At 38.8% G+C, this 25,945-nt stretch overlaps 1 protein-coding gene across 1 annotated transcript in view; it reads left to right on the top strand.

Moving 5' to 3' along the window:
- The window catches only part of LOC102844561 (leucine-, glutamate- and lysine-rich protein 1-like), a 234,812-nt gene that overhangs the window by 129,540 nt on the left and 79,327 nt on the right, over nucleotides 1-25,945 (top strand). The window contains exon 6 of the mRNA XM_006897783.1: nucleotides 24,264-24,345. Within this exon, the coding sequence (XP_006897845.1) occupies nucleotides 24,264-24,345 (82 nt within the window). The remainder of the gene's footprint in view (nucleotides 1-24,263; nucleotides 24,346-25,945) is intronic.

Here is a 25,945-nt window from a genome sequence, read left to right as displayed (position 1 = left end):
GATTTCAAGACTGTGACCTTTAGAAGCAGATCATCACACCTGTCTTACAAGGTGCTTTAGGTTGGATTGGAACTGCAGACCTTTCCTTTAATAGACAGGTAGCTTGATTCCAAGAAATTATATAGGGGAAAACCAATCTAAATTAATTATAACAACCTATATAACTACTGTCACGACGTGGCTCTCATGTTAGAATGGATGTGGCAACACCTGTCCTGTTCATGGCATTGCTGTAAATTGTGACTGACAACATCAGTGCAATACAGTTCAGGAACAGTTCATTTCACAGCCCTTTGCTTTATTGCAACTTGCAGATACTGGGTTTTTGTGAGTTTGTTGGTTGTTGGGGTTTGGGAGGAAGATTTGCATCAAGAAAGCCTGTCAGCTCCATTTTCCTAAGAGCACCTCCTCAGTTCATGTTTCTGTCTCCCATTTTGTTCATCCATCATACAATGGCCTAGCAACAAAAAAGCTGTGCCCAAAGGCACATGGCTTGAGGCTACCAGCCACTCCATGAGAGAAGGAAAGGCAGTTTCCTCCTGTATGATTAACTGCCTCTGAAAACTGACCAGAGGGTCAACTATGGTCAGTTCTAAGTCTATGGTAAACAACAAGAACACTTTAAATTAAGAGGAATAAATAATAAGGAAAGCTGAAACAAAAATGATAAAGAATATATACTAACTATTGAACAAGAAATCAGAACTTTAAGTTGTATTTTGCCTATGAAAAAGATAATTGCCAAAAAATTAAAAATCCAGATTAACAAAAAGCATTTCTATCACATGTGGTGTGTTGCAGCATATGTGGCAGAATATTAGTACTCAAAGCAGGTAAAGGATGTATTCAACTATAAAAAATAAGCCCAAAAATCTCAAGAAAATAAATTCTAAAAGAGCAGAAACAACACAAAAAATACAAAGAGTAAACAAAAGAACATTTAGTCACGCTTAAATAAATAAACAAAAATAAAACACCTCTTTGTAAATTATTGCAATGACTAACATTTCTCTTCTTTTGGTGGTATAAATGTTACTGAGTGTTTTGGTTGATTGGTTGTTTTTTTTTAATCCCATAGGAATATTAGTGCCTTGTGATCAACTAATCTGCTTCTTAATATGCCTCAGAAGTAATGCAACTATGTTATGTGCCCTTGAGTTGCCTGTGACTGATAGTGTCCCTTTGCACAGTAGCTCTGAACCCTGCCCAGTCTCCTTGTCTCAGACACACCTACCCCAATTACCCCAGTCACCGTGTCAATCCATCTCATCCAAGGTCTTCCTCTCCTGCATAGTCCCTCCACATCTCCAAGCGTGATGTCTTCTCCAAAGACTGATCCTCGTGACTACATGCCCAAAGTGTGTGAGATAGCGTCAAAATACATACCTCCAAGAAGCAACTTGGTTTCACCTTCTCCAGGACAGATTTATTTGTTTTCTTGGTGGTCCATGGTATGTTCAATACTCTTCTCCAGCACCACAATTCAAAGGCATCAATTCTTCTTCTGTCATCCTTAGTCATTGTCCACCTCTCTGATATATAGCAAGTAATTGCAAAGACCATGGCCTGGATTGGGTGCATCTTAGGTCTAGCTTGGCATCATTGCTCTGTGAAACTCTCTGTATAGGAAGTAATGGAAATGAGGAAAAAGATTTATGTGCAAAAATAATATTTTTAGTAGTACATTAGAAGTAACTTTTATCCAATGCTAATAAAAGTTAAATTTTTTATTTCAAAATTTGAAATGTTATGCAGACTTTAGGAATATGAGCATGATGTCAACATAACTATATTGTTCATGTTAGGTGATGTTCAATTGACTATACAAGTGCAGTCAAGTCAGTTGGAAAGACTGTGGCCTGATTCAAGTGCATTTCAGTCTTTAGACTGGTATCATTGTTCTTCAGTACTGTAGAGAGGTCCCTACCAGCAGACTTTTGCAATGCTGTATGTCTCCTGATCTCCTGACTGCTGGTACCAAGAGTGTTAACTGTGGATCCAAGCAAGAAGAAATTGTTGACAATTTCAATCTTTTCTCCATTGCCTCTTCTAAACTCAGCTTGAACTTCTTGCACTTCTTCGTCAATTGACTGTTCTCATTGGTTTTGGATAAACTTTAGCAATATTTTACTTGCATGTGATACTAATGATATTGTTCAAGAATTTCTATATTCTGTTGGATCACTTTTTGTGGGAATAGGAACAAATGTGGTTTTCTTCTAGTCAGTTGGCTGGGTAGCTGTCTTCCAAATTTCCTGGCACAAATTTGTGGTACATCCAGGGCAGTTTCTTTTAGTTGAAACATGTCAATTGATATCCCATTAATACCTGGGGCTTTATTTTTTGCCCATGCCTTCAGTGTAGCTTGGCTCTTCCCTCATCACTATTGCCCCTTGATCATATGCTACTTCCTGAAATATTCCACTGTCGACCAACTCTTTTTGCTACAGCGATTCTGTGTATTCTCTCCAACTTCTTTAGATGCTTTCTAGATCATTCAGGATCTTGCCCATAGCATCTCTCAGTATTGCAATTTGAGGTTTGAATTTGTTTTTCAGTTCTTTTATCTTGACAAATGTTGAGCAAGTTCTTCCCTTTTTGTTCTCTGACTCTAGTTCTTTACACACTTCATCATAATACTTTGCCTTGTCTTCTTCAGCTGCCCTTTGAAATATTTTACTTTCACCTGTCTTCCCTTTGTTTTGCCTTCTCAATAGTTTAGTGCAATTCAGAATCTCTTCAGACATCCATTTTTGTCTTTTGTTTCTTTTCTGTCTTTGTAATGCCCTTTTACTTTCTTCAAGAATGATGTCTTTGATATCATCCCACAGCTCATCTGGTCTTCTGTCATTAGGGTTCAATGCTTCAAACCTATTCTTTAGTTTTTAAGCTCAGGTACGATAGACTCAAGGTTGTGTTTTGGTTCATGTGAACTTGTTTTAATTTTCCTCAACTTCAATTTGCACATGCTTAAATGATGGATGAGGATGAGATTGAGGTTGTTAATGGTTACCGATTACTTGGCTGTACAATCATTGGGAATATCTGCTGTCAGAGACCTTTCCAGAGTACTGAGATGCCAGTCTAGAGACTAAGGTATGCCTGATCCAGCCCATGGTCTTCACAGTTACTTGCTATACATCAAAGAGCTGCCTAATGTTTAAGGATGATAGAAGAAGAATTTATGTCTTTCAGTTGTGATGTTGGAGAAGAGTCTTGAACATACCATGGACCACCAAGAAAACAAATTGGTCTGTCTTGCAGAGGATGAAACTTGGTTCTAACCTTGGCGGTTAGGATTTTGAAGCTTTGTTTCACACACTTTGGGCATGTGACCAGGAAAGACAGGTCCTTGGAGAAGGACATGATGCTTGGAAGGGTGGAGGGACAGTGCAGGAGAGGAAGACGTTAGATGAGAGGGATTAACGTAGTAACTAAGGAATAAGGGTAGGTATATCGGGGTCAATGAGATGGTCTTAGCACAGGGCACAGGTGACTCGATGGCACATAACAACAACAATTGATGGTCTGCTCTACAGACAACACTTGGTGTGGTTTAGACTGCTGAGCACATACCTTTAAAAAAAAAACCACAAAAGGCAGCTTTACACATGAATCCCACATCATGTCTGCACAGAAATCAGATTGGCTACATCTGTGAAAAGAATCATTGGGAGAAGGAAGCGTAGAGGTACGAAAATAAATTATATAGTGACAAATTAGGAATGATTATTTCTTTTAATTTTTTTTCTGATGTTAACAATAAATAGCTTTCTTCAAAAAAACCCAGATTCCTACACATCTTTCAAGATTTGGCACACATTTTACCTCCTACAATAAAAAACCTTTCTCATAACAATGAAGCACTAATTATCCTTGATTTTTATCCTCACTAGGGCCTCCCTTTCATTAAGTGTGTCTCTATTCAAATCAGACATCCAGCTGGATGGAGATTGATCTCTCTAGTTTACGTGGAGAGGTGGTGCCATTATAGATGTTCTGCAAACTCATCAGGGTAATTGCAGAGTAAAGTGGCGTATAATTTCAAGAGTAAATTAGGGTTTCATTTTGCTGCTGTGTTGAATATATTCATTCCCATAGGTTAATTTCTCTTTAACACAGAGAGAAACTATTTTAAAAGACTATTTATTACCACTGTATTGGCTGAAACTCCTGAAAAATTGCTAGATTGGAGTGGACAGACTCATTAGAGGTGCTTTAATTATCTCAGGGAACAGCCCGGGCATCATCCTTGCTTCCTAACAGTCTTGTTCGCTCATTGCAGCTATGGCAGGACGACTCAGCCAACCCTCTGTTAAGTTCGTGAGGCAGTAAATCTGTTTGCCCCTTGTTGTCTCTGGGAACCACTTGTGGATTCAAACTGCCGGGAAGATGTGATCTTTGTTTCTCAGCATCCGCCCTGTGGGCTCCAGCTGCAGAACTCTCCTGGGGTAACATCTGTCAGAGCTTTCCTGGTTGATAGCAGAGTTTAAGGTGAAAATTGTCAGAACATTTAAAAAAAATATTCATAATGTATCTCGTTGTCCACAAAGATCTTTTTCCCTGAGTACATCATTCTGTTGTTTCTTTCTAGCCCACTTGACAAAGGTGGTGCTAGTGTCTCAGAAAGCTCTGGACCTGAAAGTGTTTTCTTTTCAGGGAGTATTTACTGGGGACGTTCTTCAGAGACCTCCAGGTGGCTGAAATGGTAAACTCAAACATAACAGTCGTGTGGATGATGAAAGGCAAGAAAAAATTGAATTCACTTCAAAAAATTGTTAACAAAGGAAAACTATCACATACATGAGAAAGGGAAAAAATACTCAATTTTTACACTTGTTTCTTTTTTTCTTTTAAATGATCTCTGAATAATTTTAATTTTGTTTAAAGTACGTGGATTTCTTGGTCATCACTTTTCTGCATAAAAATTTTATGAAGAAACAAGGATTTTTATGAAAGAAGTCCTTGGTTTTCTCACATTTTCCTTTCATTTTTTGAAATATAAATGTTTAAAAATTCAAGTGTATATGATTATTCTGGTTCATATACCTTAATAGTGATGGGAAGAATAGATAATGTGAATAGCTGCCAATTTTTCAGTGCCAAATTGAATCTTTTTTTTTTCCAAAGAAATTAAACACACTAAGTAAAACTTTTGGAGACTAAATTTTTGGTCCCTTTTAAAAGATTTTATTTATGTAAGTTTTATAATTTTATATTTAGTCACCCTAATGTAACTTCCAAATGTACACTTTATCTCAATTGATAATACTCCACTCAGAGGTCATTGTGACCCATCAGTCAGTTCCCTTAGATGGTTTTCCTTCCACCTGGTAGAATAAAATGCCCTCTACTTGTTAGCAGTCACAGATCATGGAAGATAATGTTCAGATAAATCACTTCCACATTTATATCCTTCCTAAAACATATTTGACCAACTCTCAGATTTAAACTTTTTGATGTAATAATGCACAAAAATTTTCATAAACACAAAATGCACAACAATTTTGCACATAATATTCCACTATGCTAATGGAATTGTTTTAAAACAGGCTATTGAAAGAAATGTTGGTATTGCTGTTGTGTGCCATTGAGGCAGAACCGACCCATAGCTGACCCTCCAGCTGGTTTTCAGAGGCAGTTAATTGCAAGAGAGGATATGACCCGTCCTTCTCCCTTGAAGCAGCTGGTGGATTTGAATTTCGTGCCTTTGGGATTGCAGCACAGCTTTTTACCACTCAGCCACCAGAGCTAAATGTACATAGTATTTAAAAGGGGGGGGGGGAACACAAAACACCAGACAAAACCAAACCCGCTGCTGCTGATTCCAACTCAGAGCATTCTGCATTGTGTTTTCAAAGCTGTGAGTACTTAGGGGAGGAGATTACCCATTTTTCTCTCTCAGAGAGGCTGCTGGGTTTGAGCTACAGCTGAATACATTATACCCTGTGTAACCAGGACAATAAAGTCCAGCTTTTAAAAGTAATTAAATGATTGTTTTTTTAAGAATACTTATAAATGTGTACAGCTACCACTATGATCGAATTTTGGAGCATTCCCATCACCCTGAAGAAGCAGGAGTGGCATCCACTTCCTGAACAACATGCCTCTGGAAACTCTGTGAACTTAAAGAAATGACAGTAGTTACAGAACAGGGTTCCTAGGGTCACTGTGAGTCATGCTCGACTTGACAACAATCAACAACCACTGCGATCGCATTTTGGAGGATTTATATCCCCCTAAACAAACCTTGTGGCTGTTACTGACACCCTCTTTTTCTTTTCTGGTCAGTAATCTGCTTTCTGTCCCTGTAGATTTGCCTGTCCCGGATATTTTATACAAATAAATGCATACAACATGTGGTCTTTTGTGCCGAACTTATTTTGCTTAGTATAATGTTTACACATTTCATACGTGTTGTAACATGTCTCATTACTGTATTTATTAGTAACTTATTTATTATTTATTAGATGAAATATAGTTATACCTGAGGAACTGTTCAAATATAGAATATTAAACCATTTATTAGAGTCATTTTCCTGAGGTAATACTGAGTCAAATGACTTTATTTATAAGGAAATTATTAGTATTGCTTTAAAGACTATTTCAACAACAAGAGAAAGCTATAGATTTTCATTCCTATTCACCCCAAACCCCATTTACCTCCACTGCCTAATTTTCTGGTCCACCTTGGTTAGCTATGTCGTCAGCCTGTCGTTAGGAGAGCTTGCTGAAAACGAGAGCTGCTGGGATTAATTCAGAAGTCATCTGTTGTGTGGTTGATGAATGAGCTTATGAAGAGAGTGCCACTGTGACCTTGCTTGCAAGACATAGTATCCAGAGGGAGCTTACTGTGGTAAAGCAGCTGGCCTTCATGATTTGAACCCTCAGACTCCAGTTGGAATAATATAACCAGTAAAAGGAGTAAAGTGCTGATTTTATGAGCAGAAAGCCAACATTTGCCATGATCTCAGTTATTCTAAACCCAAAGAGACCAGATTGCTATCAGGACACTTTGTACTGCAAGAGAACTCACAAACCCTGCTGTTTTCCATGGACTCTAGAGAAAATTCTGGGGGAGCCCAGAAGCTCTATAAAAGACTGCTTTAGGTTCAAGTTGGGAATGTTTGTTACAAATGAGGTTTAGAGGAATTATGTCATTTTCCAAGACCATACAGCTGCTAGTCATTCAAACTGGAGCTACTAAAACTGTGTTGCCAAAACTTGGGCTGAACTCTACTACTGTGAACATGAAGTCTTGCATATTGTTAGCACAAATTTCTATTTAAGAGAGAACTAATATACCAGGCTCGCCCAGCTTGGCTGCTAGTAAACCTGTATTTTCATGCGGTGAAGTCAGAAGAGGTCCAGAGGGCACTAGATCACCAACAATGCTGTTAGGAGACCATCCCAGAGAACAGATACACATTATATACACAAGGAACTTGGTACTTCACTGTTGTGTAACTGTTAAGATTTTTTTGCTGTTTTCTATTAATTGAGTAAGACATGTTTCCAGTGTTCAGATTGAGTACAAATATTTGTTGTGCGTTGTCTTACTCTTTTGTGCTGTATGTTTTTATAAAAAAATGGTTAAGGAAGATGGTGCAGAAAGTAAAGAAGGAAGTCATCCCTCAACCTCCCAAAACTGAAAGCAAAGCAGAGGTGGTAAAGGCCAAGACGGCAGTCCTGAAGGGCAACCACATCACACACAAAAAGCGACCCACGTATCACCCAGCTACCAGCGGCCTGAGACGCTGAAACTCCGAAGGCAGCCCAGATACTCCTGAAAGAGCACCTCAAGAGAAACAAGCTTCCCCACGAGGCCATCAGTAAGTTTCCTCTGACCACTGAGTCAGCCATGAAGAAGATACAACACACTCGTGTTCATTGTGGATGTTAAGGCCAACAAGCACCAGATCAAACAAGCTGTGAAGAGCTCTTTGACATTGACGGGGCCAAGGTCAACACCTGGATTAGGCCTGATGGAGAGAAGGCCTACGTTCAGTTTGCTCCTGACTATGATGCTTTGGATATTGCCAACAAAATTGGCATCATTTAAACAGACTCCAGTTTTCTAAAAATACATTTTTCTCACACTAAAATAACTTAGTTAGTTTCCCTTCTCATTAACCACAAAGACTGTTGAAAGATATTTCTAATTCAATAATATTGATAGTGTTCTGTTGTTTGTATGCTAATTGATTGAATCCTACTTTATTGCTTTCACTTTTGTCCTGTTAAAATGATAACATGAGAAAAACCTCCCTCCCAGCTAAATATTTTCACATATCTGTTAGTATTGCCTTGGGCTTATTTCAGTCATAAAAAATACAGAAAGCTTTTATCCCCTTTGCCTTTTACTTTTAAATTATGCAGTTGTGCATTAGAATTGCTTGTTTAGGTTTTTTAATACAGTTAGCTCAAAGTGGTTCTGTGACATTAAAACACGCCTGAAGGACATCTTGCCCTATTTTACTGCCACCCAGCACTAGGAGAAAGGGTGAAGAAAGAAGAACCCAGGATGGCTAGAGATACATTTCAGCCACTGGATTTTATTTTATTATTTTTTTGTAGATTTAGTCCTTTGTAAAAGAAACTTGTATATATACACTGGTCATAAAAAACACATCAGTTGATTTAAGAAAAATATCTATTTGGTCTGATGGCTTAATGCTAAGGAGTCACACTGCCAAACAAAAGCACGGTGTTTGAATCCCCCAGCTGCTTCAGGGGAAAAATTTTGACAGTCTCCTGTGTGATTTGCCACCTCTGAAAATTCACTGGAGGGTCAGCTATGTCTGAGCGGGTTCCAGCTCAACAGTACGTAAAAAACATATGCCTCTTAGAAAACGTCTTAAATATTTTTAACTTCCCTAAGATCAATTTATTAATTTATTTTTTAACCATCTTTTTCTTCTTTTTTGAAATCTTATGCATGTCTTAGAGGCTAATGGGAGAAAACGGTAAGGGAACACTACTTGATTTAAAATTAGGAAAGGTGTGCATCACGGAGAGACTGGTGCATCACGGTTGTATCCTTTCTACATACCTGTTTGTATGCCGAGCAATTATTCAAGAAGCTAGATTCTGTGAAGAAGAATGTGGCTGGCATCCGGAGGATCAAAGGAAGACTCACCAAAAATGTCCATTATTCAGATGATACGAGCTTGCTTGCTGAAAGTGAGGAGGCCGTGAAGCACTTGTTGCAGAAGATCAAAGAATACAGCCTTCACTATGGATTTGATTTTTTTTTTTAAGGCTTTCTCTCTGTTTTATTTGGGGGAAAGTTTACAAGTCATACTGGATTTCATTTAGTTGTTTCTATACATAACATTATGATTGCAATTTCAGTTGATAATTTATATACACTTTTATGACATTAATTATAATAGGTGTGTCTGATACAGGCCATGGTCTTTGCAATCACTTGCTATGCATCAGCGATCTGGACAGTGATTAGGGATGATAGAAGGAGAATTGATGCCTTTGAACTGTGGTGTTGGAGAAGAGTATTGAATATGCCTTGGACTGCTAGGAGAACAAACAGGTTTTTCCTAAAGAGGGTGAAACCAAGGCTGCTCCTTGGTGGCAAGGATTCTGAAGCTTTGTCTAGCATACTTTGGACATGTTGAAAGGAGGGACCAGTCCTTAGAGAGGGACGTCATGCTTGAGAGGGTTAAGGGAGAGCGCAGGAGAGGAAGACCCTCAGTGAAATGGGTTGATTCAGTGACTGGGGTAATAGGGGTAGGTGTGTCGGAGATGGTGAGATTGGCACAGGATAGGACAGAGTTTAGGACTGTTGTGCATAGGGTCGCTATGAGTCACAGGTGACTCGACAGCACACAACAACACCATATAATTAAGAACAAGATCTGATAAATATATTCTTAGTTGAACCAACTTATTTTAATGTCAAGAAAACAAAAATCTTCACCACTGGACCAATAGGCAACATCATGATAGATGGAGAAAAGAATGAAACTGTCAATTATTTCATCTTATTTTGATCCACAATCAGTATACTTGGTGCCATCAGTCAGGAGACCAAGAGTATTGCACTGGGCAAGTCTACAATCAGTGACCCCTCCAAAATAGTAAGCAATAATGATGTCCATTTGTGGTGTGTCTAATTCAGGCCATGGCCTTTCTGATCACTAGCTGTGCATCTGAGAGCAGGCTGATGAATGAAGTGACAGAAGAGTTATTGATGCCTTTGAGCTGTGATGTTGGAAAAGTGTACTGAATAGCCCATGGATTGCCAAAAGACCAGACTTTTCAGTCACTTACTATTGCTATGCTGGACAGTGACACACAATGATAGAAGAAAAATGGTTGCCTTTGAGCTGTGATGTTGGAGAAGAGTAATGAATATCCCACGGACTGCCAAAAGACCAAACAGACATGTCTTAGAGAAGGTGCAGCCAGAGTGCTCCTTAGAGGCAAATCTGATAAAGCTTCATCTCACATGTTGTTGTTGTCAGCTGCTATCTCACAGACTTTGGGCATGTGAAGAGGGTCATCATGCTCGGGAAGGTGGAGTGACAGGGAAGTAGAAGACCCTACCCAGGTGGATTGATAGAGTGACTGCAGCAGTGGGCTTGAGTGTGTCAGAAATTGTGAAGATGACACAAGATAGGACAGGGTTCAGATCTGTTGTTTGTAGAGTTTCTGTGAGTCGTACTTTATTTGATGGCATCTATCAAAAACAATACACGTCAGTTTGTACTTCACTCTTTTCTTGAAAAATTTCTCTTTCCTCTTTTTCATTCTATACTGTCCCTATCCATTACTAGTATTTTCAATCTTGAACAACCTCCCTCTCCCTCTCTCTTCCTCTGTGGAGTCAGAACTGAGTCATAGCTTACCTCTGCTGGTAAGCTTTTCTGAGGCTGAAAATCACTCAGGAGGTTTTTGCCTGTCTTTCTTCCACTGAGTCACTAGTGAATTTGAACCGCCTTTGAATTAACAATGCAAATCTTTACAAACTATACCACCAGAGTTCCTTGAAAAATCTCTATAGAACCTATAATTATCTGTAATTAAGTGAATTTATTTGTACAAACTGGTCAAGGAAGAACATACTATTTCAAAAGCACTCTGAGCAATTTCTAAATTCACCCAGATTGATGTCAAAAGGTAGCCAAAGTATTATCTTCATTTTGCCTGCCGTGAGATTAAGGGAAGCAGTTATTTAAATAACTCAGCCAAGGTTTTTTTAAAAGAATGGGATTTAAGGCTCCCTGTCCTATCCATGGGATGCTCTTCATGCATAGCTGACCCCAAGGTTGTGTCTCCAGTAGCAACTGCAAGGTCGAATGCGGGGCCATCTCCTCCAGTGCTGTTAACAGCCCCTGAAAACCCGCTGGAGGGTCGTCTGGGAACCAGTTCTAACTCGACAGCAGTGAGTTTTGAGTTGGCATTCTTTTTCCTTTTAAAAAAATTGCTTTTCATTCAATCATTCATAAACATTTTGTTTCATACTAATTAAAATTAATTAGTATCTGGTTAGTACTTGGATGGGAGTGCTGACGTTTTTTATCTTATGCATGCATTATCTATCATATTTTGTAAGCTCTTATAATTGTCTTCATGTGATACTGAATTGGTTTACTTTTCAGAATTAAAAAAAAAAACAACCAACCCCTGAGTGAGGAGGTTTAGAGCATATTTTTACATGAATCATTCTAAAGTGAAATCTTGATTCTCAATACTAGACTGTAACTCATTATAAAAATTTGAATAAATTCTGATTATCTCCTTAGCTTCAGCCAAATAATTTTCTCCTTTTAATATAACTACATCTGGACTGAATTGCAACTTTTTAGCTATATATCCACACCTGCTGTACCATCTGATATATAAAAGTCTCCAAATGTTATTTCAGTCCCTTCTGGCATTATGCAGAAAATGTTAAGCGTACTTCAAGAATACTTGTTTCAAAATAGATGTGAATCAAATTTCTGAAATATAAACTCTAACATGGGATGAATTTTCCCAAGTGACTGTATCATCACCCAAGCTTTGAAAAGTGTTTGCTAAAGTTAAAATATGCTAATTTGCAATTCATATAGTTGAAGTACCTTTTCTTACTATGGACATGTACTTTTATATGATTCCCTCTGTGAATGCTCATTTTTAAAAATTAAATGATATGTTAATTTTATAAATGAGTAAGAGCTCATCAGAATGTGGAATAATACATACATATATTACGAAGATGCAGTAGACTGATTATATTCATTCATATTGGTTATTTCCAATCATAAATCTCAGGATTTCTGCTGAATAATTCACTAACAATCTATGACTAAATAAAATAAAGTGTAAGATATAAATAAAACAAGCTTTGGTTTAAAGAACATATCAATTTGTAACTAAAAACTATTATAATTTACCAAGGTTGGCTATAATTTCAGTGTGGACAAAGAAATATATTTTATAATTTTACGCTAAATCTAGCCTTGCTGTGTAAGAGTAGGTAGTAAGTGTTGTTGAGATAAAATATTTATAAGGAAGTTGCATTTCAGGGCCAAGATGTATACTAGATGATGTCAGTGTAAACCACACAATTATTTCTGTTCCATGTATTTTAATCTTGTTGATGTTGTTTGAGCCTTCAAGTCAGAACTGACTCATAACTGACTTTCCAGATGGGTATTCAGAAGCAGTAAATCTCATAGGATGCGATAACCCATCTTCCTCCTGCAGAGAAGCTCTGGTGGATTCAAACTTCATGTCTTTGGATTGACAGTGTAACTCTTTACCACTAGGCAACCAGAGCTCCCTATTTTAATATTAAGAGGGTAGGAGAATTGATGCCTTTGAGCCGTGGTGCTGGAGCAGAGTATTGAACATACCACGTTTTTGTTCAAACATTCTTCTAAGTCGTATAGCCCTGGTGTGTCCACTTGCTGTACAGCGGTAACTTGTGGTTGCTGTGAAGCCGGACACTGTGACACTAATGTGTCACATGTGATAATAATTACCCATGGCGTACAGTGTTTGGTGGCACTCCCCAATTAAAACAAGCTTGGGAGCAGGAGTGGCATCCAATTCTGTAATAGCTTGCCTCTAGAAACCCTATGAACCTGGAGAAAGGATGAAAGTCACACAAGTGTTGAGGACTTTCCTTCACAGGGTCACTATGAGTCACCTATGACTCGACAGCACTTAACAACAACAACAACATTAGGAGAATAAACAGGTTTGTCCTGGAGTGGGTGAAATCAGGCTGCTCCTTGGAGGCAAGGATTCTGAAGCTTTATCTGACATACTTGGGCATGTTGCAGGACTAGGCCTTAGAAGGGGACATCATTCTTGGGAGGGTAGAGGAAGACCCTTGAAGAGATGGATTGATTCCATCACTGGGGTGGTGGGAGTAGGTATGTCAGAGATGATAAGGTTGGCTCAGGATTGAGCAGCGTTCAGAGCTATTGTATATAAGGTCGTTATGATTCATGAGCAACTCAAGAGTACATAACACATTTTAAAGTGTTTATTTGTTGGTATCTTTGTTTCTAATACATTGAAAGATTTATTTGTTCTTTCTGGTCTCATGGCGTTTAAATTCTAATAAATTTACATTTTAAAACTTGAATGGATGTGAAGCATTTGACATTCACCGTTCAGTTTAGCTATACTGATAATGGAAAATAGCCATGTTGTTGTGACATCAAGTTAACTATGACTCCTACTGACCCTATGAACAACAGAGCAGAACCTTGCCTATCCTGTTCCATCATCACAGCCTCTAATATGCTCAAGTCCATTGTTATTGTCACTGTATAAGACAAATTTCACCATCCTTGCCTTTAAAGAGAACCTTGGTTGTACTTTCTCCAAGATAGATATGTTAATTCTTTTGGTAGTCCACGAGATAGTCAATACTCTTCTCAAACAACATAACTTAAAGGTGTTGGTCCTTTTTCAAGTCATCCTTACTCATTGTGCGCTTCTCTGATACATAGGGAGCACTGAAGATACTGTGGCTTCTCTCAGATGCACGATAGCCTTTTAAACTGATAGCCTTGACCGTTAGCACATTGGAGGGCCCCTGACAGCACATTTTCCCAATACAGCACATTATTTGAGTTCTTAACTGCTGGTGTTGATTGTGGACCCAAAAAATTAAATCAGTGACATCGTCAAACTTTTCTATATCTTTCATGTTGTTGCCTATTAGGCTAGGGGTGAGGATTTTTGTTTTCTTAATGTTGAGATGTAACCCATATTGAAGACTGTCATCTTCGATCTTCTGCAGGAAGTGGCTTCTGAGCTTTGCTTTTGCATAATCGTTACCATTTTGTTCTCTAACACTGGCTGCTCTAAGGAATGATCTGTTGCAGGTGTTACGGCTCACTTTATAGGACTGTCTGTTTAGCTAAGATCCAAGTGGATGAGTTCAGTCCCAGACGTGAAAGATATCTAAGGATTACAGTCTTTCTGTCCAGCCAACAACTGAATCCTCTGCTTTCATATACAGAATAAAGTGGATCGTCTTTGATTACTGTTAACAGCTTCATTCACCTCCCATCTCCAACTTTCTCCCCACTTTTCGGATGTATGCTTTTGGATCTTGGGCAGAAGGTAGTATCTTTAACTCATTCAAACAAAGCCGCCTTTTAAATAATATATCTTGGAGTAGTTCTACAAAATAGAGGATGGTACCCTAAGTATATGCAAATCCATATTTATGTTTTACAAGTTTTACTATCTTGCCATATTTACTATGTTGAAACTATAAAGAAAAACCCCACATAACTGAAGTCTCCATTTTTACTCTGTCCTGTTTAAAGTTAAGGGAGCTCTGGAGGTGTGGCCCTTAGGGTGTTGTACTCCTCACCCCAGGCTGCCCAATCCACAGCAGTGTCGTGGAGAATGATGGGCAATGTCCAGTCAGGACTTCCAGCCTCAGAAACTCAGCTGGAAGGGTGCTGTTAGGTGGAACCAATTCGTGGCTGTGAGTGAATGATTCAGGCTATTGCTGGTCCAGGTTCTGAAAAGTTTCTGAGTAGCCATTTAAGGTGCAGCTGTTGGTCTCTCCCTGTTGGGAGCAAAGAAGAGTAAAGAAAATAAACAATACGTGGGAGCAACTCAACCAAAGGACTAACCAACAAAGTGCACTCCAGTCTCCAGGACCCTCAGAACAGAAGTCTAGATGATACTCAGCTACCACTAGCAACCATGAGTACTAAAGAGAGTGGGAACAAAACTAAAAGGTCAGGCTTATTCATCTGATAGAGATTGGCGGGACCCCTGAGACTATGGCGCTTGGTCACTCTTTAATCCTTCTTTAATCCTTTAAGTCATCACACCTGCCCATAACTCAGCTTTCAGTCAAATAGTAAACACAGGTCTCCAACGTGAACAATAACATTGAGAAGATTTGCACTTCTTTAAACAACCAGATGAATGAGATCAAAGGACAGCATTTACCCAGGGTAAAACCCAGTGGCCAAGAAAGGATAGAAAGGAGGACCATGGAAATGGTACACACAAGGAGGAAGTGAGGCAAGTGCTGTTACATTGTGAGGGTTTCACTCTTTTTTTAAAAAAAAAACCAGAACCCAAAAAACATTATGCTGGTTTGCTTACAAAGTTCGTATACATTGTTTTTCACACAAGATCTTTGCCATTTCCTTTACCCACCCCTCCCTCTGCCCATCAAATTTTGCAACCCTGTGATTATTACCTTCTGTCCATCCTCACCCCTCTCTCCTACCCGCCTCACTCTGGATCCTCATATGCATTTTCTTAGTTAACTGTCATTCAGTTTTTACAATAATGGTCTTATGCAGTATTTGTCCTTATGAGACTGAGTTCACTTAGCACTCCAGTCCCTCACAAGTTATGTAGTAATTTTCAAAAGCACTGGACCTGCATGCTGCATAGTATTCTGTTATGTGAATATGCCACAATTTCTCAGTCCATTTGATTGTGGTTGGACATTTGGGCTGTCTCCATGTTTGTGATGGTGAATTATGGTGCTATGGACATTGGTGTACAAATCTCCATTTGGGTCTCCATTCTAATTTTCTTGGGGTATATTCCAAGTGGTGGAATAGCTAGGTCATATTGAATTTCCATTTTCAGCTTTTTGAGGAAATGCCAAACTGCCTTCCAGATTGATTGTATCATTTTACAATCCCACCAGGAGTTCATAAGAGTTCCTGTATCTCCACTTCTTCTCCAACATTTATTACTTGCTGTCCTAGAACTGGGGTTAGATGATATCTCATTGTGGTTTTGATTTGCATCTCTTTTATTGCCAATGATTTTGAACATTTCTTCGTGTATCTGTAGGTCATCCAAATATCTTCCTCTGAAAAGTCTTTCCATGTCTTTTGTCCATTTTGTAATTGTGTTATCAGTCTCTGTAGGATTCTGTAAACTTTTGATGTAAAACCCTTTTCTGAAATGGTACTGGCAAGTGTTTTGTGTCTTTTTTTCCCCAGTCAGTAGGTTTTCTTTTCACTCTGTTGGAAAAAAATTTTTTACTCACACAGAGATTTAATCTTCATAAGGTCAAGGTTTAATTAGTGAATGGAAACTGAAAGTTGTCCTTTCAAACACACCCAGACAAACCTTGGAAGACAGGCCTGGTGATTTGCTTCTAAAAGGATTGCCAGTTTTACTATATTGAGTCTTCCTATCCACTAACAAGGAACATTTCCCCCTTTTTTAAAAAATATATGTATCTTATTGTGTCTCACAGAAATGTTCTGTAGTTTTCTTGGTAAAGATTTATGTTGAACCATGCTTGCATACCTGTTATGAATCCCACTGGCCATAATGAATTTTTTTTTATGTGCTTTTGAATTCTATTGGCTAGGATTTTGTTAAGGATTTTTGCATCTATATTCATGAGTGATATTGGTCTGTGGTTTTCTTTCTTGGTAATGTGTTTACCTAGTGTGGGTATTAGAGTTATGCTTGCTTCATAGAATAACTCTGGAAATGTACCTTCTTTTTTTTAAAAAAAATACCTTCATTAGAATTGGTGATAGATCCTCTCTGAATGTTTGGTAGAATTCAGCTGTGAAGCCATTTGGACCAGGATTTTTCTTATGAGGAAGTCTTTTTATGATATGTTCAGTTTTTCCTTTTGTGATGGGTCTGTTCAAATGTTGTACATATGCCTGGGTCAATCTGAGTAGGGTGGCTGTTGCACTCTTAAGTCATAAACCAAAATGTATGTAAGTTGTTGAATGGAAAACAAATTTTCTCTATAAACTTTTATCCAAGTTACAATTAAGAAAAAGTTTACAAAAACAAAGTTAACCACTAAATATTCCAGGTCCAAACTGCTAAAATAAGGTTACTGAGAAGGAGAGAAGTGATGAGACTCAAAGTAGAAGTGGCAGAGTGGCCTTAATAACACCCTTTGTGCCCAGCACTGTTCTTGCTTTGCATGTTCAACGAAGTCATTAAATTCTCAAAGCGACTCTTTTTGGTCATAACTGTTTTCAGTTAAGGAAGCTGAAGCAAGCAGTAGTTAGCAGGGCAAGAATTTGCTTAGGCAGTCTGGCCTTAGAGTTCATACATTATATACCTATATCCTATCTCAGTCAGGAGTTTTTCCAAGATTTTTTGTTCTTTCTTCCTTTCTAATCACTGCTGCCAGTGTTCTTTAAAATACAACCTTTAGATTTGTAGTTAAAATACTTTTTTCTGTCCTCTTTGGATATCATTTTTTCCTTTATGAGTTCATTTCATTATTATAGAGAAGAACTACACAGAACAACCCATGTTTCAAAGGACTCTGGGCCTCCAAAACTGAAGTTGTCTTCTGCAGGTGGCTTGCTCTTCTCTCCAGCTGTTTGAACCTGGAATAATTTTCCTCTGTATTGAAAAAGCATTTGGACTCTGATGTTTGAATTTTTGGTGTTCTCTTTTATCTAAAAAGTCTTAAGCTTGAAATGCCACTTCACCATAAAGGTTTTATTTATTATTTTCTCAAATATTATGCTAGCTTATTATGTCCTCCTTGTAACTGTAAAGTATTATATTCTTCTATAAAATAACTTGTCTATCAATGAATATCTTTTCTATTTACTATCCAGAAACCTTTTGAAATAATAGGATTCTCTTAAATGTCTAATTGCCCCATGTCTGAAGCCTCTGTATACTATTTAGTGAGCAGCTGGCTTCCGATGAAGAGAGGCTAAGAGCTCTTTTTTTGTCTTGTTCATTTCATATCATTTGCTTCTTATTTAATATCTGCAAAGAACGCACCCACATTATAGGAGAATTTGCTGTTGTAAATTCTGGATTGTTTCCACAGGTCACGCCTTACATCTGTGTGGTGTTTAAAGCCAGTGCTGCCTTTCTCTTTGGAGGCATTCAAGGACTTTTTGCTTCATAATCCAATGTCATGCTGAATGCAGAACATTGAAGTAGAATGTATTTAACTAGAGAGAAGGACTCCACGGAACAATACACTTTTTAAAGAACTCTGCCTCAGGAACTGAAGGAGCTGTTTTGTGCAGGTGGCTTAATCATGGCCACTTATCTTGTGTTCCTTTATTTATTAAGGACAGGAACTGCTTCCAAAACCAAAAAAACAACTAGTTAGAGCCCATAATAAACCAGTAGGATGCTTTTGCCTCACTCAAAACAGCAAAGATAAAATCTTTTTAAAAACAACTTTGGCTTTTTTTCAATCCTTTTTTTAATTATTATACTACATTATTTACAAAATTCAAATACGTTGTTTTCCAGAACAGATTCTTCCAGTTGGCATTTTATATTAGAGAAAAATATATTTTAAAATACAAATTTCCATCAAGTTGGAGCCGACCCATAGCTGACCTTCTAGAAGATTTTTGGAGGCTGTATGTTGCCTGGGGAAGAGATACCCATTTTTCTCCCCAAGGATGCTGGTGGATTTGAACTGGTCACCTTTATGTTAATATAGCACAACTCACTGCAGACTAAGCCACCAGAGCTTCCTCACCCCCACCAAAAGCCAGGAAATGATGTGAATCCTCTGTGTTTACATATAATCATTTTTGTTGAAGTTACTTGCATTTTGTGACTGTCTGATTCCTTCATATGACATTTTCAGAGGTTCTTGTGTTTTCAAAGAAAGCATTTATCTACCTTCCCTATTTTCATTTAGAGATGTTGTAAACTGCACAGTGGATGAGGCCACTGCTGCCATCCTCCACTCTCCCGATTCTGTGACTTGAAGACTAAGCCAATTTTGTGTATCTTGAAATAGAGCAAAGGGACATTTGAGTGCGTAAATAGAAAAATACTGGAAGGTGACAAATAGCTTTTACATTCTTCTTGAGAAGGACCTTACTTACTTTTAAGCCTAGTAAATTCTAGAGTCTAGAACTGCACAAATCTATTCAAATGTAAACATTAGACTTTGTTCACAATAGCAAGGAGTTGGAAACAACCTAAGTGCCCATCAACAAACGAATGGCTAGAGAAGCTGTGGTATATTCGCACAATGGAATACTATGCTGCATTGAAAAACAAGGAACTCATGCAATATTATTCAAAATGGTTGACTCTGGAGAACATTATGCTGAGTGAAATATCCCAGTCACAAAAGGACAAATATTACATGATGCCACTATTGTAGAATGGGACTGTCCTTGGGGTTAGGGAGACACTGAGTAAGATGGGTTCAATAATGTATACTGCACTGAAGCAGAGGAGGGAGAGAACCGTCTAAAAGAGAGATGTAACTGGGTATTTCTGTCATCACAGGAGACTAGAGCGAGGGCTGCATGGTGGAGGGGACCTGGGGGAGGGTTTGTAAAACAATGAAAGAATCTTTTCTTTTACTTTTCCATAATTTTTGGACTCATGTACTTATAACTTGTTAGTCAAATTTGTGTCTTCTAGGTTGCAACACCCCCATGATACATCTTGAAGGATATGTACATGTACAGCCAAGCACAATCAATAAGAGTGCATCTGAATTCCAAAATCAATCTCCATAATAGTCTATGTGTTTCCTACTGCCAAAGGGGCCCTTTAGAGTAGTGAGAGAAGATCTTCACCCTGAAACCCACAGCGTCCCTTTTCAGCAGGAAGTAGCTAAGAGAATACGCCGTCCCCTTTTCCTTATGACTCAGGGTGAAGTCTCTCTCAGGGAGGAGTGATAGGGAATGGCAAAGGATACACTGACAAAGAAGATTAATCAGAACTGGCTTTGACAAGCACTGTGGCATTTGGACAAGAACAAACTGGGAGGAGGGTAGAGAGAATAGTGCAACAATGAATGAGTGGAAGCCCAAAATCTCTGTAAATGTTTATGAAAATTAATAAAATATAATTATAGAAAAAAAAGAAAAAAAAACATTAGAATATTTATCAATGGTACAGAAGTGGGCTATGGATTTGTTGCCATGAATGTGGTTGATTATTATACTAATTTTTAGGTAATTTACAGTTGCATAGCATTCACATATCAAGTACCAATTCTTTGGCATATATTTTTAGATAATTCTTCCTTTTAACTATAGCTGCATTTAAAAGTTAAAATGTCAAATGTTCTCACAAAGACTCAGATCTATATGTCAGCTAGTTTAGGATTATACCCTGACAGAAACACCAGTGGAAACTTAATGCTGTTGTCGAATACGACTCATAGGTACCCTATGAACAACAGATCGGATCCTATCTTGTGCCATCCTCATCATCTCTTGACACACTAGAGTCCGTTGCTACAGTCACAGTGTCAATCCATCTCATTGGGGGTCTTTGCCTTTTTTCCCCGACTCTCCAACTTAAAAAGTATGTAGTCCCTTTCCAAGTAATAGCCTCTCCTAGCAACATGCCCAAAGGATGAGAGATTACGCATCATCATCATCTTGGCCTCCAAGGAGTACACTGTCTACACTTTTTTCAAGACATACCTTTTATTCTTTTGGCAGTCCATCAGATATTCAGTGCTCTTCTCCAGCACCACATTTCAAAGGCCTCAATTATTCTTCTGTCATCCTTGTTGATTGTCTAGCTCCCAGATGCATTGCAGGTGACTCATAAGACCATGGCCTGAATCAGGTGCACCATATGCTTCAAGGTGACATCATTGCTCTTAAGTATTTTGGAGAGGTCCCTGACAGTGAACTTGCTCAGTGCAATACGTCTCCTGATCTTCTGACTGCTGGTGCTAACTAAGGGTGGTGATTGTTGATTCAAGCTAGGTGAAATCATTGACAGCTTCAGTTCTTTAATAGGAAGGTGTAATTGTTCTTCCTTATATCAGCCTCATGAAACCAGTCACTGTGATAATAGATTCATCTTTCTTTTTTCATTAGTTATAATGGATAAATTGAAACCTAAACCTACCCTTTGAAGTTAGAAATCCTACTCATGTACTACAAATTTTTTTAAACCAGTACTTTTCATCTAAATATACCTCTTTAAAGATGCTTAGATCTGAAACTATGCTAAACATATTCTTACAGGCAAATATCATACCCTTTGCAGATTTACATTTCAGGATTCAATACAAGATAGTGGAGAGATAGGACTCTGGAATCGGGCAGAACTTGGTGTGAATTATAGCATCACTTCTAATTAGATGTGTGGCCTTTAGTACGCTAATGATTCAATTCTCAGATTCGTCACCCACAGAAATAAAAGGTTTATCTGTTTTTCATGTTGACTGTGAGTCCTGAGTGAAATGAAAAAGGAGAAAGCACGCCTCACAGTGTCTGGCTATGGTGCACCATTGGCAAGCATCAACTCTCTTAACATTATTCTTCACACCCAGACACTCAGAGTTCCAGTTGTGCTTCTGTGAACCACACCTCTTAACAAGCCCTCATGAGCTTAATAATAGAATGACAGATTATGGAATGTTCAGGAGAGAGTTCTTTGCTTGCCAGAGTTGTGCTCAAAGCATGTTATTTTTGTTTTTTCCTCATATAACCCTGATCAGTGGAAAAGGTATGGAATACAAATATTTCCTGTTATGTCCCTATGATACCTCCTTGTATGGAGTCATCCATTGACACTCATTTTCCTGATGGAGTTTGCAGTCTTCTGTCCATCTGGCAAATACATGTATTGACTGTGAGAGAGTGGGTGAGACCTTACAGGAACATCAAGAAGATATCCTTCAGCATCTACGTGGCAGAAAGAGAGATGAAATTAAATAATGTATGTGAAAATGTGGGGTCTTGTTCTTTTTTGGGCTTGGGTTTGATGTACAGTACTGCTCTTTCCCCAGGAGTAAGGCCCTGGAGACTGGACCTAGGGTTTAAGGCAGGCGGTGACTTAAATCCTCAAAGGGAAAGGGGAGAAGAAGGCAGCAAGGTTCGTCCTGGATGGCTCCACCCAGGGTCTCTGTGGCTCCTTGCTGCCTGTGCATGGCGGTTCCACATGCGCAAGTAATCTCAAGTTTTTGGGGTCGTGTGCTTTCTTGAGCCTGTGTCTGATGGTTCAAATTGTTTTTTGTGAAACATTCTTCTAAGTGACATAGCACAGGTCTGTACAGAAGTAACTCGTGGTTGCTGTGAAGCTAAACACTGTGACACTGATGTGCCAAATGTGATAATGGTTACCCATGGTGGACAGTGTTTAGTGGAGCTTCCTGATGAAAACAAGCTTGGGAGCAGGAGGGGCATCCACTTCTGAAATGGCTTGCCTCCTGGAATTCTGTGAACAGTGCTCAGGTCTTTCGTTCATAGCGTTGTTATGAGTCATGTATGACTCAACGGCACACCTAACAACAACAACAATGTGAAAATAGTGGATAAACAAAGATTTATACTGGTGCTGGAGCTCTGATGGCAAAATTGCACGGACAACCCAGAGGCAGGCAGTTTGAACGAACCAGCTGCTCTGCAAGAGAAACACAGGCTCTCTCTGCCTGTGTGATTTCTAACCGGAAACTAGCTGAAGGGGCAGCTATGAATTGGTTCAAGTTTAACAGCACATAACAGAAACAACATACTAATATCTGGTAAGTACCCATTAAAATGCTTAGAAGGAATTTGTTTTCTGATTTGTTGAACTGGCTGATGGAAGATGTGTTTAGAACTTTATGTATCTACAGTTGCCTAGATGCATGAAGATTTTAATATTTTCCATTAAAATAAGACTCTTAAAAGTCCTCAGTTGATGTAACACAGGAATTACATCATTCCAGTGTTTTAAACTATATTCTGTAGAAGCCAGCTAGTCCATTGATGTAAGCTTGTCTCCATGTTCCGTGTTCCCATGCTCCCAAAGAGTATCTGTGAAGGTTCTCATTAGGACGAAAGTCAGGACTTCAATCATATGCTCCAATCATGTGCCCTTTCTCCTTCTGCTTCAGCTGTGTGTGTGTGTGTGTGTGTGTGTGTGTGTGTGTGTACGCACGCGCACATGTGTGTGTGCACACACATGCACACACACGGCTGCTTGAACAATCTTTCTCAGATACTGCTGAATTCCTCACTTTAAGACTCCAGGAGACAATTTCTTGCTTTTATTTCTTTGACTTTAAACGTCACTAAAACAACTTGTAGATGGTACCCAGGATTAAGGAATGTTCTAGCAGCCTTCCTTAACTCAATGGCTTGCTTTCTTCATTCTCTCGGAAGGCATCAGTAATGCTTCTCTGTCCGGTTGGCAGGAGAAGGCCCAGGCCAGCAAGCTTTTCAGAAGTGAGCACGTGATCAGAAACACATTCTTGTAGACTACACAAATTTTCTGTGAAGACATTACGAAACTGTTTGAAAATTATCTTGATGATAGGGACAGGAAGAGGCAAAAAATTGGTTTTGTCAGGTCAAAATAATTCCATAGTATATCAACATAAGCATGAGTTCTGGTGGCCCAGTGGTAAGGAGTTGCATTGCCAACTGAAAGGCAGGCAGTTTGAATCCACCAGCCACTCCATGGAAAAATGATGGGTAGTCTCCTGTGCAATTTACTGCCTCTGAAAACAGCGTCTCTGAGTAGTGTCAGCTATGCATCAATTCTGACTTAATGGCACTTTGCAGCAACAAGCAACACAAAGAGCACTGAACAGCTGATGAGCTCACTGATCAGATTCGTCAAGAGCTGATTAACGGCTCTAGAATGTGCTTTATTGCAGTTTGAACACACCCATGGGTAACCATGGAAGAAAAGGCTGACCATCTACTTCCACCAAGACTATAGTCAAGAAAGCCGTGAAATAAATCATTTTAGTCTTTAACACATCCTCAAGAGTCAGAATCAACAACAAAGGGCTTGGATTTTGGTATAGAAATATCTGGATGATATAAATTTACTCATCCGTTTAATGCATTGTGTCATTTCAGATTTGCAAAGTCACATAGAGGCACTTGGGCTAAAACTTCAGAAGGCCATGGCGGAAGTGGACAACTATAAAGAAATGCTCACGTAAGACAGTGGATAGTAAATAAGGACGTGGTTACAGAGACCTGTAGGAGAATATGGAACAATCCCATGTGTTCTCTGTGACTCTTTGGCAGTGATTCAGTTGTGTGGGTACATCTACTGCTGTGACTACTTCTTGAAGAGTCTGTAAATATTTTTAGATACATAGAGTGGGGTTTCTTCCCCTCCCTTAGTGAGTAACAACCCATCTATATTGTAAAGCTTTTCCTGATTGTTGGGATACATTGTTACTGTTACTAGGTGTCATGAGTTAACTCTGACTCACAGTGACCCTATATAGGACAGATCAAAGCCTTGCTCAACTCCCATCATCTTTACAGTCTCTGTTGTGCTCATTGCTGCAGTCACTGTGTCAATCCCTTTCCTTGGGGTTCTTCCTCTCCTTCGCTTACCTCCGCCTTTCCACTCCTAGTGGCCTTTTCCAGAAGCTGAGCTCCCCTTCCTGACAACAGGCCTAGCCTATATGATGAAGTCTCACCAACCTTGCCTCCTAGTAGCTCACTGGCATCACATCTGCAAAGACAGAGTTACTTGTCCTTTCTGTAGTCCATGGCTTTTCAATACTTTTCACCATCATTACAATTCAAAGGCATCAGTTCTTCTTCAGTCTTACTTATTAATTGTCCAACTTAAAAGTGCATACTAAGAAACAGAAAATGCATGGCTTGAAACAGGCACATCTTACCTTTAAATTGATATCCTTGCTCTTTCGCATTTGAAAGAGGTCTTTCCCCTATGCCGTATATGATTTGATTTCTTGACCATACCTTTTATCGGTGTTGATTGTGGAAGAAGTAAAGTCAATTGATAACGTCATCTTTTCTCCATCCACCATGATGTTGGCTATTGGTCTAGTAGGGGGGATTTTTGTTTTCTTAACATTGAGATGTAATCAATATTGAAGGATGTAGTCTTTGATGCTATGCAGTAAGTGCTTCAGGTCTTCTTCATTTTTTGCAAGCTAGTTCATATCATCTGCATAAAGCAAATTGTTGATGAATCTTCTTCAGATCCTAACACTACATTCTTCTTCATAGTGTCTGCTCAGCATACAGTTTGAATAGGTGTAGAGAAAGGATGCAACTCTGGCATAACCCTTTCCTGATTTTAAACTGTGTAGTATAAGGAATTGGCAAAAAACAAGGCACCAGGAATAGATGATATACCAATTGACATATCTCAACAAACAGATGCTGCCCTGGATGTGCTCACCAAATTGTGCCAAGAAATATGGAGGATAACCACCTGGCCATCTGACTAGAAGAGATCTATATTTGTCTCCATTCCAAAGAAAGGTGACCCGAAAGAGTGTGGAAATTATCGAACAATATCATTAATATCACATGCAAGCAAGATTCTGCTGAAGATTAGCCAAAAACAACTGGAGCAACATATCAACAGAGAAATGCGAGACACGCAGTTTGGGCTTAGAAGAAGCCGTGGTACTAGGGATATTATAGCTAATGTTAAATGGATCTTAGCTAAAAAGCAGAGTGTCAGAGGAATGTCTATCTCTGTTTCATTGACTATTCAAAGGCATTTGACTGGGTGGATCACCATAAACTGTGGCTAACTTTGAGAA

Source organism: Elephantulus edwardii, unplaced genomic scaffold, assembly GCF_000299155.1.
Source record: "Elephantulus edwardii isolate Elephantulus edwardi_28Jun2011 unplaced genomic scaffold, EleEdw1.0 scaffold00215, whole genome shotgun sequence".
Taxonomy (NCBI): domain Eukaryota; kingdom Metazoa; phylum Chordata; class Mammalia; order Macroscelidea; family Macroscelididae; genus Elephantulus; species Elephantulus edwardii.
This window is presented reverse-complemented; position numbering and strand designations above follow the sequence as displayed.